Here is a 16,188-nt window from a genome sequence, read left to right as displayed (position 1 = left end):
TTAATAGGCCTAATTGTTGGGCCTCTTGGACTAGTCATCTCTTGCCACCAGATCTATCTCTGTTAGTCTTGGCTAAATCTGAATGCTTTTCTGACAACATAACTGGAATTAGCAGATGTTCCCCTCGAACTGCTGGAGAGCACAAGTTGTGCTTCAGCAAATGCAAACTGCCAGCCACCTTAAGGTCAAGTGATTTCAGCCTTGGAAGCTGTGTCTGTATAAATATTTGAAATTCTGCATGGACAGAAAGCACTAAGCATGCCTTGGGGGTCGCATTCTTTTCCTTGCAATTATATAGGTTGTATAGATTAAAATTATTTACTGCGGTCGAGTCCACAAACGATCGCATAGCGTACTTTCCTGCAAGGCGGAAAACAGGAATGTGTCTTTCTGGATTCCTTTGGAAACCATAAGAAAGTCATGGCTCCAGATGTTTCTGTCGGCTTGGGATGCTGACTGAGTGGTGCTGTCCGCTTACAGCGGTCCAGTCCCTTATAGCTTTGTGGGTATTTTTTCACTGCTATTTAGTCTCGGGAAAATCCTCAGAACTCTGTTATTGTAAAAGCTAATCTGACATGACCCTGATGTCAGATCCGCACGCCGGAGTGTTTCACAGGGCGGCGTCTGTGTCAGACCGGGCAGCCCGACCCGTATCTGTGAGTGTCACACTCAGAGCATGCAACTTTTTCTGGTCCTTCCAGGGGACCCGAATTACATGCTTAAAGCTCAAGGTAGGATTCAGCTTGTTTCCAAACTTGTCTGTGAATTTCATCCCTCCATTACAAAACACTGATCTCAAACGACAACGTAAATATAATGGGACTGTGGCATTCACGACAGTTAATCATACTCAAGCCATTAATACTAAGATAATCAATTAGCCACATGAGAACACTGGCAGATGTGTTTAGATTTAGCTCACTGACACTCCTGTCTGTGTCAAACACAGAAAAATAATTTGTCTTTGTGAAGGTGCTTGTATGCTCTATATACCGTTTGGTGAAGCATGAGCTGCAAAGGTGCATGAATTAACATAGGGTGGTGACATTTTTGTTAGAAAATTTAATTTGTGCTAGGAACAAATATATCCACTAACATTTTTTTTTGCTTTTACAAAAAAAGCATTTATAAAAATAAATATTATGAAGCAGGACTATTTAACAGCTTAATACTCACAGGGTCAAGGCAAAATCCAGGTCCTAATTATGGTTACCACAAGCTGAAATTAAATGGCAGTAATGTAATAGTAAATATATGTACCCAATGGTACTTAATAATGCTATAGTAGCAACAAATTGTAAGACAGGTTCTATCCATCCGTCTTCCAAATGCTTATGCCTGTGTGCTGCATTGGATAGCCCCAACCCTACCCCCCGCCCCCCTACCATTACATGCTTCAGACTATTTCTAACGGTTACATCTGAGCATTGATATTTTTATTGTCCGTTTCCATGTCCCCACACTGCCTCCCCACCTGGGATGCCGTCCTCAGACTATGTGTCTCTCTCACGTTACATGGTGATTCAACACTTACAGCTCAGTTGGAATCCACTGCTTATATCTCAGGATATAGTAGGTTTTTGTTAACTAGTGATTTTATGATCAAAGTATTGGTGAATAAGTAGAGAAGAATGGAGCCAGTGCTGTTCAAATGAGCTGTAACTTAATGTCACTGGTGTTCCGGAAAACTGCACTAACATCATCACCCTGGGCCCATTATTCAGGTTCTGTGCTTTTTTTTTGTAATAACTTGTTTTTTTGTTTTACTTTTAGTGGGGTGTCCTCCCTCTTACGCCATGCAAACACATCGTGTCCTCATGCCCCCAGCTGTCTCCCTCTCTCACTGGGCCATTTTTACAGTAGACCGGCCGTACAGCATGGCTGACGTGTTTCATCATGCCAGATGTGTTGATCATGGGGGATTTCATTCTTACTCCGTTGGTGGCAGCTGGACTCCCGACTGTCATTTCAACAGCAGGTTGTTCCGCTGTTACTAACAGACTTAGTGCTACGGCTGTAGCTGTATCCTCTCCATGGCCGAGCCGGACTAGGGTTCACAGGGAATTGGAAGGAAAATGGAGGACGTTTTCATGGACAGTCTCTGCTTACATACTGCAGTTTACTAAAGCAATGAATATTCCCTATTGCAATTGTATCCAAAAGTACATCAAATTAAAGTAACACAAAAGTGAACCCAGCATTATCCTGACAGGAAAATAAAGTTACTGTTCATAGCCCCAGACATGTGGTTTCATAAATCTGCCGTTAACCTATGAGCCTGTACTGTGGTGTAATCCACCGATCGTAAGCCTCACAACAAGAGACTTTTATTCTGAAAAATGAGAAATCAGTACAGCAGCGCAAAGAAAGCCAAACAGGAATGCTTGTTTGGAAAAAGCTTTTAACTGAACTTGCTGCTGTGAATGTATTTATTAATCAGATATCACTGGACACACCTTTTAAACTGCATTTGAACTTATTAGCATTAGCATTAGCTTACTCATCGCCGACATTCAGTAACCTGCTGGTGACAGTTTCTTGTCACAGCTCTGGCCACATGGCGTCATTAGCTTCTCCGTTCTCACATTAGCATATTCGTGTCCAGTCCTGTGAAGGCTTTGTGGATGCAGAAGATGCAGAGTCTGCAGCTGCGCAGTCACGCTTACAGAGTGCCAGTGTAACGTGTCTTCATGCTGTCTGTACATTAACCTACGCGTCACCCTGCCCCCCCCCGTCCCCAAAGGTGTCTGGGCCAGCATCCGTGCCAGCAGCCGTTTCGGCTCCCACACCTCGCCGGCTGAGGCGGCGTCGCGGCTGCCCGGGAAGGAGCTGGCCCCCCCAGCAGGCAGCGAGAACCTGCAGGCCCAGCTGCTGAAGGAGCAGGCTGCCCTCTATATCTTCGGGGAGAAGTCCCAGCTCAGGGTAGGTGGGGCTGCAGGTGGTGTGACCGCTCTCATAGTTTAGTTCCCCTCTTCTGTGCCAGGCTCACTCTCCATGTCTTGGGCATCATACAGTATTTATGGACTGTGGATCATCAACAGTCATGGATTAAAAACGTATTTTGTTAATCAACCAATCAGAAGCAACTGGCTCTCAGTTCTAAACACTAATATCAGTAATAAATTTAAAGCTCTTTATACTATTTCTTAAAGTATATATTTTTATTGGGTTAACCTTTTTTAATATTATGAATAATGCATTTGGAAAAATCACATTTCCATAAGCTGCTGATTTTGTGTAAATTGGGAAAGGATATCCTGTCCTATTCTGGCACAGAAGTGTCATTAATAAATCTGTGAATGGTATATTTATCAGATTTACATTTTGCCACAACTTTCACATGTTCCTTTTGTCACCTATAAAAATATGATGCTTTCTTCTGATCCCTCTGTTCTCAACCAAACTGCCGGTTTGTACCGTTGAAATTTTCATATAAGCAGACAGAGAAGACAAAGAATCGATGATCAGAATTTCTGGCTAAATATCCCATTCTGCACTGTAGAGATCACTCACAAGCAGCCCATAAAATGAACCTGATGTAGTGAAATATTAACGGGATCAGGTTGTGTCGTGAAAATGTTGTGAAACAAAGTGGTACAAATCGGGCACCGTCGTAAAATATGCCATAAAGTGTAAGGCTGTGCATGTGCAGACATGCAAAGTACAAATCGGCATGCACTGATATTTCACACAGCAATTGTAATGGGAATAACGGCTCTTTGAAGGAACCCGAATCTTTCCCAAGAGCCGTTCAACAAAGCGACTCATTGTTCTTTTCTTCTTTTTTTCCCCAAGGTGCCATAATTACTAGTTGGTTTTTACTTAATGCCAAAATGGACGGTCAAGATGCACAACCATCCATGATCCTGAATGGTTTTATTTCTAGTACCAATGCGCCAGGCAACCACATACTTTGACGTTTGGCCTAGGGTGGGGCTATAGAGGAAAGCCGCTATTGAAAGTGTCATATACGATGTGCCGAAAGGATCTTATTCGAATAAATAAGAATTTCACTGAAACTAACCGTGCACTATGTACTTACAGTATGTAAGGCAGGGTTTCATTGTTAACAAAAACATTTCCATAAACTGAAATAGAATGAGTTACAAAAATAAAAACTACAACTAAACAAGAACTATAAATATTCCGAAATCAAGTAATATAAAAACAAATTCTTCCCATTTAAATACTGTTTATCTACAGTAATGATTTGTTCATCTTTGGCCCTTTGGCATTACATCACCACCCTTCATAGAAGCAAGTAAATACATAATCAGCAACATGTTCCTTATCTTTCATTATGAATCCGCACGTTACTGAGGGCAACTCGCTGCATATTCGGAGCGCAAGGACGAAACCTATTGATAATTGTAGTCATGTATCAAACAAAATCATTTTATCATATGGATCAGTTATTTTGTTAAGTAATGTTTGGTTATGAAACTGTACCCTTAACGATCTTAGTCTTATTTTAAATGGGCAGTATGAGCCGACAACAGCGTTAAGAGGAAGCTAAGAGTGGCTCAGCCAACCTTATGAAAGAATATCTTACGGAAGATATACTTAACTAAGAACATTTCAGGAAGCACATCGGAGCATTAAGAGACAACTTAAGGTAGAACTTACAAACGACTAGCGTTAAGAAGATTTCGGGAAACATACCCCTGATCATAGAGGGTAGAAGAGTTATTTATATATAATCTTTGGTCCAACTGCTTTCAGACTTCCTGCTACTTTTCTTCTGGCCAATGAATGATCGAGGGTCACTTGACTCACTGAGCAGAGCCTCCCCATTGTAATAGATTGTTTCTTAGTACGACGAACACGATGATCGTATTGCGGTTTTATCAAGAGCAATCTTGCTAACTTGCCCCCCAAGAACGAACTTAGGGCACATTGAATCATGGGATTGGTCTCATTTGGTGAGGATGCAACCGATGTCTCCTTGATATTTGGGACGGAAAAAATGACATCCGGAGATTTGTACCATCCTCCGTACTTCAGTTCTTCAGTATTGGACCTGTTCTTTGGCAATGGAAGTACAGTCAACCATGCATATTGAGAAACACCCATTGTTTTCATGCGTTGCACGGCTTTGCGCGCTTCATCCATATTCAAAATTTACGTCACAATTGCCACACTGCGTGAAGTAAAGATCAGCCCTTGGACATCACCCACCCCTAATGATTTTTCAGATTTATTAATTGACTTGAGTAATTTACAGACAAAAGGAATACAAGTAATAATGATTTAATAATGATTTAAGCTGCATACCTATTACTGTTGTAGGTATGTAGCAGACTATTGGTAGCCCCTTAAAGATTGTACAGTTTTATGCAGCTAAACATGTAGTGGAGCGGATATGCAGCTATTGAGGTGCTCAGGACACTAAGGAAGCTCCTGTGGGCTTTGGGCCTGCAGCTGCTCTTTATGAGGCGTCACCTTTAAGCCCTGTGCTACCTGCTGCCATCTATTAATCAGACAAAGCTGTTAAGGTAACTGCTGTCCTCTGCTATCTGGTTGAAGGGCCTCAAGCTGGACGCCAGCCTGAGCTGCGAGCTGGTGCCAGTGGACGTCATCGATACGCGGCAAGTGAAGGGCTCTTTTAAGAAGCTGCTGAGGGCCTGTGTGCCCAGTCGCATGTCCTCTGACGCGGAGGGCAGCTTCCTTAAGAGCCTGGAGGAGTCCGAGTGGATCCTTCAGGTACTTTCCCACCCCCCATACACACACACACACACACACACACTACCACCATTATTTCTCTATTTCACCAGCTCCAGATGGGGACTTCCATAGCTATTGCAAAGAAAACAGACTTTCATGGTGTGTGTGGTTTTCTTTGAAAAATAGCTTGTTTTCCATCTTCTGAAGGTTTACTCAGGTTTTCTTGTTGCTTACCCTTGGGATAAAACTGAAACACGGACAACGATGGGAAAGTTTTTCTCTGTGGCAGCAACTTTTACCTACTTTAGCCTTAATGGTGTCATATATTGCAGAAAGACGGGTGATTCCTGCCAAGGCAAATGAGCAATAGATCAGCAGCAAACTTTGTTTATTTCATTGCAGACAACAATAATAATAAGAACCGCAAAGTCAGTCAAACCTTATCCTGCATTATACATTTTTAGCTTTTATACAAAGTGACTCAGAAATGAGGTCCGTTTGGGGTGGCACCAGTAGTCTGAACACCCCACAATTACAGGGCTGGGCGAAAGATCAAATTTTAACTTCTATTACCAATTTGGCTTCCAACGATTATCAAAACAAAATAGTCAAGATAAAACGATTATTGTTACGCATTTCGTTTTGCGATGATGCTTCCGTTTTGTCTTGTGTTATAAACCCAGCTCACCCCTTTCCAGCCTCTTTTAATTTGTTCCTCAGTTGAATTATATTTAGTTCAAGGAAATCCACTGATAAAGACAACTTTCTTTTTTTAAAGTTCAATTAATGCATATTTCCAAAGTCACTGAGTAATCGAGTTAAATAATCTTGATCTCAGTATTTACCAAAATAATTTGTTTCTAATTTTTGCCATAATCGAACAGCCCTACCCAGTTATTCTAAAAGTAATACAGGAAATGTCTGCCGCCCTCACAGCTTCACAAGATCCTGCAGCTGGCCCAGATCCTGGTGGAGTTATTGGACACAGGCTCTTCAGTCATGCTTAGCCTAGAGGATGGTTGGGACCTCACCACCCAGGTACTGTGAAACCAAGGTGGAGGTTGGCCTGAAGGGGTCATTGAACGTTACAGGAGGAAACTTTGCATGGTTCACCTCATTTCTGTACTCTTCAGTTACAATTACAGCATCTTGCCTGCAGATTTACAAATGTTGTCACACTCTGATGTTATGAAACTGCGGTCTGCGGTATTTATCCTCAGATACCCTCATTAGTAACATTGAAATTCAGTTTTTTTCTGAATAGCAGTTTCCCTGATTGTGTGCCAGTTCAGGTTATTTTTCATTGAAAGACTAATTTTACCAGTTCAAGCATTGACATTCAATACGCTGTCAGGGCAATGCAGTAACAAACAAATGAGAACAATGGACATCATGTGTGTGGTATTCGCTTCATTTTCACAGTTCATTTGAGGTATTTGGGTAATTCCTCAGCTTTCTACTGGGAGCCTGTTTGAGGGCCCAGAGGTGCAATCCTGGTGTGTAAGCGACTTCCTTTCAAAGAGCCGTCTGCAGTGGCTGGGAGCAGAAGTAATGTGCAGCTTGGCTCACCAGTGGAAGCCAGAGAAGGCTTTCAGTGTGGGAATCTGCAGACATTCAGGCGTATAACAGAGCCATCTACTGGTCTAGCAGAAAACCATAGATGACCTGAGATTATCTGTCCTCCTAGTTCAAACATGGTCACTGGGGTTCCAACACTGAAATCCAACACTGGCCTTCATAAAGGTTTGGCCATGTAGGACTTGTTCACTGTGGTATTGTTTCCTCTTCTCCTCCAGGTCGTCTCCTTGGTGCAGTTGCTAAGCGACCCATTTTACCGGACCCTGGATGGATTCCAGATACTCTTGGAGAAGGAGTGGTTCTCCTTTGGCCACAAGTTCAGCCAGCGCAGCAACCTGGCCCCAAGCAGCCAGGGCAGCGGCTTCACACCCGTCTTCCTGCAGTTCCTGGACTGCGTGCACCAGGCAAGCAACTGCTCTACTCTAATCTCATTATCTCCCAATTCTTATTGATTCTTATTCATCTCTCCAGGGGTGAGAAAAGGGATAGTCTCAGCTGCCATTGTGGATGCCCTGTGGCTTCCTTTTGCAGTACCTCAGCAGGACAGGTCATTTCGATGCAGTGTCGTATGTCACGGAAGCTTCTAGGGTTACTGCTCCACAGGTCCACTTGTCCTCAGACTAAGATCGAGCTCGGTGAGGTGCTGTCTTTCGAGGATGCTCAGTTCTCCGTGCGGGGCCCTCTGTTCCCGGCACTTACAGCCACGCACAGTTACAAGCAGGTCACTTTAGAAATGTGGTTGCCAAGGTGACCCAGGGAGGTCAGCGTCCTTTAAGTGTCGTAAACAAAAGAAAATAATTCGAAATGTCCTAAAATAGAAGTGTCTCATCCCAAAAACAGCAGTTGTTTTTGCCAATATGGCCAGGTGGCCCAAATGTTAAAATGAGAAGAATCCACCACTTGGCCTTAGCAGAAGGTTTGGACAGAGCTTCTGCCTTTTGCTCTGGAGAGCACGCCCTGAGAATAATGATGTCACAGATCTTTGCTCTCTCATCTCCGTTTCACCACTTTTAATGGCTAACATGTGCGCGTAATCCTTCTCAGCCATAATGCCATCACACAGCCATAAGAAAATCTGGGAAGACCTTCTATGTGTTTCCTGGTTTTTCATTCCAGATCCACAACCAGGCTGTGTTAGAATTTGAGTTTAATCAGCATTACTTGAAGTTCCTGGCTTACCATTATGCTTCCAACCGCTTCAAGAACTTCCTCCTGGACTCCGAATACGAGCGCCTTGAACATGGTTAGTCATCAGATATTCTACCTTCAGACCATTCATGCGTCGGATTAACATTGGCAAACTGAATTGCACAGGCTAACTGGAGTTTGCGTGTTTCCCCTGTGTCACGTTGATTTCCTTCTGCGATCCAAAGATATGCAGTTAAGTAATTGATGTACCAGAGTTGCCCTTAATGAATGATTGTGTGAATGGGACCTACAATGAACTGGTATCTCATCCAGTGTGTCCCCAGCCTTTTTCCCTATTCTCACTGTAAATAGTGACTCTCCTACTAGGCATACAGTTTGAGGACAAGGGTGACAAGCAGGCCAAGAAAGGGATCTGTATCTGGGACTGCATTGGGCGGATGCACCGAAGAGAGCCTCTGTTTTTCAACTACCTTTATAGCCCATCTGAGACTGAGGTATGATGACTTTAGATTCCTTCTAAAGTCCTTCAGATTCGCCCCATATCTTTGGTTTCTGTGGAGGAACCCAAGCATTTAAGGTGTTCTGATAACAAAAATTCGGCTTGTGAATGACATGTTCATTATTGAAATGCAGCTCTTTCAGAATTCTAAAGAAAAAACATGGATGGTCCTATTTTTTCCACATTAAGAGTAATTTACAATTAATGACCAGTCAATAAACATTGTGAAGTAATGCTTTTCCCCATTTTACTTCACTAATGTTACTAATTTGTTCCCAGAAAACCAACATAAATCGGAAAAACATAAACTGATAAAATGATAAAGCATTTCCAGCTCAACCCTAAAACCACAATTTCCCCAAATACCACTATAGAATAAGTGGAAAAAGTTCATGAGTAACAAATTACAATTTAATGAATGATTATTAAAATTAAATGTGAAGAAGCTTTTTTCGGCAGTATTGTGCCAAGCAAACGAATGCCTTCTTTACACGCATGATGCTTGGCTGAAACTGTAATGTTTAAAAATTACATGCATTCTGTGGCTAATAAAAACATTATATTGGGGAAATCAGTGAAATTCTAGTATCAAAATTCAAGGTCTATTATGGTAAAACAATCATGAACTGAATTACTGTGAAGTAGCTGATTGCTGGGCTGAAGTCTGGTTTTATTGGTGATGCCCAAACTGCTTCCTTGTAACTTTATTTTAATGTTCGTTAAAAATAAAGCTGCAATAAGAGATCTGCAAAATCATTTTGGCCATGTTGTCCTTCAGCCCCTTGGTGTTTTTGGTGGTTTATATGTTTGTATAACATATTGAAGCTGCCATGTTTGATTTGATAGTTGTTATTCTCCCTGCTCCCTGTTCAGCCTGTGATCAGGCCCTCCATTGGCATGCCCAACCTCAGAAAGTGGGACTACTTCACTGAGGAGACCTTGTCCACGGGTCCTTCCTATGAGTGGAGTATGATAGCCAGCCAGATAGAAGGCAGCGAGAACACGGACACCATCGCCAGCAGCAAGAGGAGAATTGTTTGGCCTTGCTACAGTAACGTGGCTCAAGCACAGCCAGATGCCATCAGCAAGCTGCTGACTGTGAGTCCCAAGGGCTGCTGGGAAATGAGATGCCTCTCTTCCTGAGTAGCTTGTAGCCCAAGCATTCGTCTAGACTTAAATAGAAAAAAACTGTTCATGTTCTCGGCAGATTACTACCAAAATGTAGTCACTTTTTCCTGAAATGTATGAATTTTAGAACATAGAGAAGCTGGAGGTCGAGCTTGGCCAGACCCCTGAACGGTGGCAGACTGCACTGGAAAAGGTGAAGACCAACATCAAGGAGGACCTGAAACAAGAAAGTAATGTGAGTGTGGATTCATTTCAGCATAATCTGCTGCCTGATTTGTAAACAATTTACGTGCCTCCAAAGAATCTGCTACAAATTAAATGGTACAGGGTTATGATTCATAGCGTCTGTTTCTGAATACATTTTTGTTTCTGCTCAGTAAAGGAATCCCCAAACCATTGTATAAATAGATTTAACATTTCCAAATGTCTGATTTCTAAAGAGAATTGCTGCAATTATATCAAAGATCTTCCTTCGTGTCCTTCTGGACAGTGAGTTCTAAAAGCAGAATCCTTCCCTTTTCATCCTTAAAGTTACATTTTCACAAGGAAACAGGAAGGAAGTCCTGTCTGGGTTGCATGCATAGATGTGCTCTTCCATGTTGCAGCTGCACAAGCAGAGCCTGGCTATCTCAGGCCTGATCCCCACCTCCGGCCTCATGGCCTCACAAAGGCGCTCCATGCTCTACCTACCGGATAGCAGCCTGGCTAAGGAGAGCAGCCCATCTGCTTCCAACGGGGTCAGCCGCAGGGCTGCCACTCTCTACAACCAGTTCGCTCCCAAGAATGATGAGAACCGGTGAGGCCTTTGGGACAGTCAGTGTCACTTTGGACACCCAACACACATGGCATGAATTGTCTCAGTTATTTAGTCTTGATTATTCCATAGACTGTTGATTATTTCAGCTCATTTGAAGGTATCCTGTTCAAACGAGGAGCTTTGCTCAAAGGCTGGAAACCCCGCTGGTTCGTCCTAGACGTTACCAAACACCAGGTGAGCCTGGCAGCTGGTGGACTGTATTGCGCTTCCTGTTCATTCGGGCGCGGCTAACTTTGCTCTTGGGTTCAGATGAGATACTACGACACGGGTGAGGACACGAGCTGCAGGGGCTACATTGACCTAGCGGAGGTGGAGTCCGTCATGCTAGCTACTCCCACTATCGGAGCACCCAAACACATCAGTGAGAAGGCCTTCTTTGATGTGAGTCTGCTCCCTTGTTTCCCACAGTCCTGATACAGGTCACATGGTACATAAGAAGACAATAAGCGGTGTGAAAATGCACATGTGCAAAATATCGACAGTAGGTCTCATTAATCCGGTGATGTCATTCCAGTTGAAGACAACCAAGCGGACATACAACTTCTGTGCTTCGGATGCTCAGAGCGCCCAGCAGTGGATGGACAAGATCCAGAGCTGCATCTCCGATGCGTGACCAAGCCCAGCCCAGCCTGCAGAGTGGATGTGGCTTTATGTTGGAGGGGGTGCACATCTGGCCTTCAGACAATGTGATTTGCACTACAATAGTTTATGCGGCATTAGCATGCAAACACTGACAGGTCTAATGCTGTTCTTTTTGAACTGTGGAATCTGTGTAAAAACAGAATTTAAGGGTTTTCTGTATAATGCAAAAACGTACTGCTGCTTTTAGAGTACAAATAGCAGGGACCAGGAACATATCGCCAAAAGTGCACTAAGATCTTTAGCACTTCAAATGCTGTTTTTTTTATATATTGTATACATTTTTTTTGAAGACACTAATTTGGCTGTTGTAAAAATTACATTTCTCAGATAAGCTGAGCTGCATTTAAATTTTTGCACAGTGAAGTTAAGATTGTCATTTTCAATGCATAACTTTTTAATGGTTTTGTGATGTTTTTATTATGGAATACCTATATGTTTCATTACAGTGTTGTAAATTAAATTTTGTATTGAAAGCGTACTTTGTGTATTTCAAAGAACAGTCAAATGTTTATTAGATTGACAGGTGTACATCTGTCTTTTATTCTTTTTATATATTTGTATTTAAGAATTTCTTTTGGTTAAACTTAGCCAAATTAAACAATTACTTTTTGGTCATTATCACTTAGTGTGTTCACTTTATGTATACGGAAAGTTTCAGATCTTAGTTTGTCCATTTGTGCTGAAAAGGATTATCTTGTATATAATCCATTTTAATTCATGAGAGTGGGTCTGTACCCAATATTCAAATTTATTTGCTGGTATAATATCAGCCAACCACATATTCTGACCTTTAAAGAAACCAAAAAAAGAAAAGAATACACTAACCCAGAGAGAGGGATAAAAGATTTATGTTGCTGTTTCTGTACACAAAATTTTTGCATTTACTGTTTTTGAGAGCATTTAAACATGCTATTCCAGGCTACAATGTGGCTTTATACGATGCCTTAAAATTTGTTGTTTAGGTCATATTTCTGGAATGGTCTAAATTTCTGCCATTACCATGCGGATATTAAAACAAAAAAAAAATATTTACAGCAACCAGAAAATTGTTATTGAGAGAATTTTGCCATTTCTCATCCAACATATTCGTGTCTCGGTCCAAGAAGACAGTTTCAAAATAACATCGTTACTTCTACGGTTGCATAACTGGACAAAGCAAGTTCTGTAAACTCAGATAAGTCTCTGTTTGTAATCATGATTTCCATTTATTTTTCTCTGCATTAACACAAGCTCATCACAGTGAGTGAGTCTTTGGCTACTACTGCAATGTTACAGGAATCTCATCTACTGCAGATCACAGCTTTCACCTGTCAGGTAAACAGCTGTTTATTAATGTATTGAAAACAGTGAAACATATGAATGTTTCCCTGCTGCAATGTAAGTGTAATTTGGTGTTTTGTAAGCTCTGGGCAGTACTAAGTACTATCACCAAATTTTGGACCAATATAGTGAAATAAGTTCATCTTGGGTTTCCCCTCAACATCCAGTGACACACAAGCTGCGGAGCAACATATTATTTCCTTTGGCCTGTAGAACCAATTACTACAGTGTCAGGGGCACCAGCTACATCTTGTGGTGACAGTATCATGGTGTTAATCAAGTAGCCTTAGGCAACAGATGGACACTTTCAGGGGAACACAAGTGTATTTGCTTTCATTTACTTTTCAAGCTCCTGAATGAGTGACTTGAGAACATCAATACCTGATAATTCTTCTCTCTGTCGTCAGATGGTTTTAAGCACATTTGTTGGTTCTGTTCAAAACACTGCCAAACACAACAGCCATACTTGCCAAGTCTCCTCCCCATCTCAGGCTAGATGAAAAGGGCAAGAATCCCTGAGAATGAGGCAAGACACTATACAGTTTGTGGCATCTGCTTTGGCTATCACACTTCACCGTTGCCCGACAATGTGCCTCGCCAAATAATCCTGGAATCCTCGATTCATCATTGTATGGGAATGCAGACAAAAAGTGGCACGCTAAAAATCTCACACTAGAACAATGGGGAGTACCGTGGATTATCCGAGATATGATCAGCACACTACTGTTTTTCCTCATTTCCCTCCTTTTCTTCAGGATCAAAAAAACGTACAGAAATGAGCATACAAACCTTTTCCATGAAATCTAATTCAAAGCTGAGTCTTGATAAGCAGCAAACAAACGGCCACCCTAGACAGGAAGTCATTTCCTCATAAGATACCCACTAAGGGCAGTTTAGAAAGACTGATGTCTTTGGCCAGTGGCTGAAACCTGCCATCACCCGCTGAGCCAAGTAGTGAACTGACAGCTGTGGAGAGTAAAGAACATAGTTCTTTCCACAGTTGTATCTAAATTCACAGGTGAAGGACGAAGCCATGAGTGAATTGAAGTGCTTCAGTCATCCAGACAAATTGGTGTCAAGTAAGGATGTTTTTCATTTGGGCCATTTGCTTGGAAAGCACCGGTTTGATCTAGTAAAGGGGAGAATTGTGTAGCACTGAAGAATGTCTGTGTGCAGGACGATCCTAAATGGGATCTGTGTGTGTGTGTTTGTGTGTGTGTGTGTGTGTGTGTTCTCTGCCCTGTTCCCAGACAGTCAGCTCAGGGAGCAGGTGCAGAGTGAAGTAACATCTGGAATCGCTGGCCGTGCTCTGCAGATTGAGCTCCTTCTCGGAGCCCTGGATTAGCACCTCTGTCCGCAGGGAGGCGGATGCCACGGAAGCTGGAATCCCCCTGGGTTTCCGGAAATGGCCTGGAAGACAGACATGTGCCTGTCCCCATGTGGATATTGTTTCATAACTTACAGCAGAGTCAATGAAAATGAACGTACGCTGAAAGCATTTCCTTTATAGTAAAACTGCCAGATTTCTTCTGCTTTAATTAACAAGAAGGAACTGTTTCCTTCTAGAAATAATTCTAAAAATAACAGCAGTAATGTTTAGTTAACAAAGCCTAATGTCTGTATTCAGCTTTGTAACTCCCAAAACAATAGTCTTTTCTGTGGTTATTTGTGGTGGCGTTAACCCTTGATAAACTGTGATTAGCATTTTAATAACACTCCATATATGAGTATTGCATGAGTTATCATGATATATCAGTTATATATCAGATTTTTTGATCAGACTGGGTTGTTTCAATATTGCATGTATTGACTCATCATATTCTGCTGGGTTATGTATTACATCTGTGTTTAGCATTCGCAAAATTTCCAGAATAAGTCTGAAATCTCCTTCAATGATTCTTCGGCCTAGTTCATATCTATGAAATCAGATTCATGCTTACTGTTAAGGATGCTTCACATATTTTCTTACGCAAGCAAATCAATAAATCTAATTATGCGTTTTAAATGACAGTCGCTGCATTCGACATCCCTGGCTAAAATGAATCATGTCTGCTGGACTCTTAGAGTCACTGAAGTCTCTGTGCTTGTTTTTGTTTATAAGAAGCATCAGCCATCTGCACTGTGTTGGCCAATCAAATGCTTGCAGAACATTCTGCAGCTGGGTGCTTACTTTATCCGCCTTGGCCCTGACTGGACACTTGCTTCAGAGGTTAATAAATATGGCCAGTATTCATTTCACTTTAAGAAATCCTCATTTCCCCCCAGAAATTTTACATTCTTGAAAGAATAAGCCCATTTTACAACTATTTGTTAGTACAAACTATGGAACAAATGTGCTGGATAGTCCTCAAATACATAAATAAATGGGGCCTCATAAGATACAGCCTGGTTGTTTTACATAGAATATTGTCCACAGCTGAGTATTAAAAATCTGTTTTATGGTCCCTTTGTGGAGAATGATCACTTATTTAACCTAATACTGTTTCTCTACAGAAATAGAGGGATGATCATAAAGGATGTTGACTTTCTTCTAATTCCCCTATCAGCTATGAGAGTCTATAAATATTACTGAACTGAAACAGGGCTCAATTTGTAGTCATTGCATTGGATGCTTTTTCATGTGTATGTTGTGAGTTTCATCAGTCCACTTGCTGCTGTTCATCTGCAGCCATGTGCCCGTGTATGACATCATTCTGCCACCATCGGCTCCATCGACGGAGGCTGCTGTGAGCTCCCATGAATCACCCTGACAGAGCCATGTCCCAGCCAGCAACCCAGCCAAGCAAAACCCCAAAACTGAAGGATTTATGTCAGTACCAGGCAGTTTGAAGGAATGTTCCCCATCCGTAACTATCTGCTGGAGAGGACACCAGCAATCCAGTTACAGACATTAAGCATCATGGACCACATGTGTCTAGGACAGATGACAAGATATGCTACCTTATTGTGGAATGTTCCGGCTTCTGTGACTCAGTCGGAGAGATTCTGCCCTAAATAGTAAGCCATGACAACTGTTTAAATAACAAATTTTTTTTTTTAAATGTCTGCACAAATTAGATTCATTTTACAATCCTTTAAGTCACAATCTATACATTCTCATATCATTAATTATTAGCAAAGGCACTAAAACAATTGTCTTTTGTCAAAAGGTGCTTTGGATATGGCAATTGTCGTGGTTTATGTATATGTGTATATGTGTTACTGATACTTCTAGATTGTACCAATCTCTTATTTTAAATTATATAATTTATTGAAATAGTTGAAGTCAGCAGGGACCTTCTTGTTGGATGGCAGCACCAAACCCTCGAGGTATGTATGATGACGCAGTACACAGACAGTTCCATAGCAGGTGCCGACACCATGTGCTTCGTCAGATCTCTGATGCCTGGCA

At 41.8% G+C, this 16,188-nt stretch overlaps 1 protein-coding gene across 5 annotated transcripts in view; it reads left to right on the top strand.

Moving 5' to 3' along the window:
* The window catches only part of LOC111840324 (myotubularin-related protein 13-like), a 125,888-nt gene extending 113,793 nt beyond the window's left edge, over positions 1-12,095 (top strand). For all 5 annotated transcript variants that reach the window (XM_072718082.1, XM_072718081.1, XM_072718080.1 and 2 more), the window contains 12 exons: positions 2,744-2,922; positions 5,527-5,703; positions 6,601-6,702; positions 7,461-7,646; positions 8,359-8,485; positions 8,758-8,885; positions 9,764-9,988; positions 10,146-10,253; positions 10,624-10,814; positions 10,922-11,009; positions 11,085-11,216; positions 11,350-12,095. In XM_072718082.1, coding sequence (XP_072574183.1) covers positions 2,744-2,922; positions 5,527-5,703; positions 6,601-6,702; positions 7,461-7,646; positions 8,359-8,485; positions 8,758-8,885; positions 9,764-9,988; positions 10,146-10,253; positions 10,624-10,814; positions 10,922-11,009; positions 11,085-11,216; positions 11,350-11,448 — 1,742 coding nt within the window. In that variant the 3' untranslated portion in view covers positions 11,449-12,095. The remainder of the gene's footprint in view (positions 1-2,743; positions 2,923-5,526; positions 5,704-6,600; positions 6,703-7,460; positions 7,647-8,358; positions 8,486-8,757; positions 8,886-9,763; positions 9,989-10,145; positions 10,254-10,623; positions 10,815-10,921; positions 11,010-11,084; positions 11,217-11,349) is intronic.
* Positions 12,096-16,188: the final 4,093 nt, after the last annotated feature.

The sequence above is a fragment of the Paramormyrops kingsleyae genome, chromosome 11 (genome assembly GCF_048594095.1).
Source record: "Paramormyrops kingsleyae isolate MSU_618 chromosome 11, PKINGS_0.4, whole genome shotgun sequence".
NCBI classification, from domain to species: domain Eukaryota; kingdom Metazoa; phylum Chordata; class Actinopteri; order Osteoglossiformes; family Mormyridae; genus Paramormyrops; species Paramormyrops kingsleyae.
The sequence above is the reverse complement of the archived record's forward strand: the minus strand, read 5'-3'. Positions and strand labels throughout refer to the sequence as shown.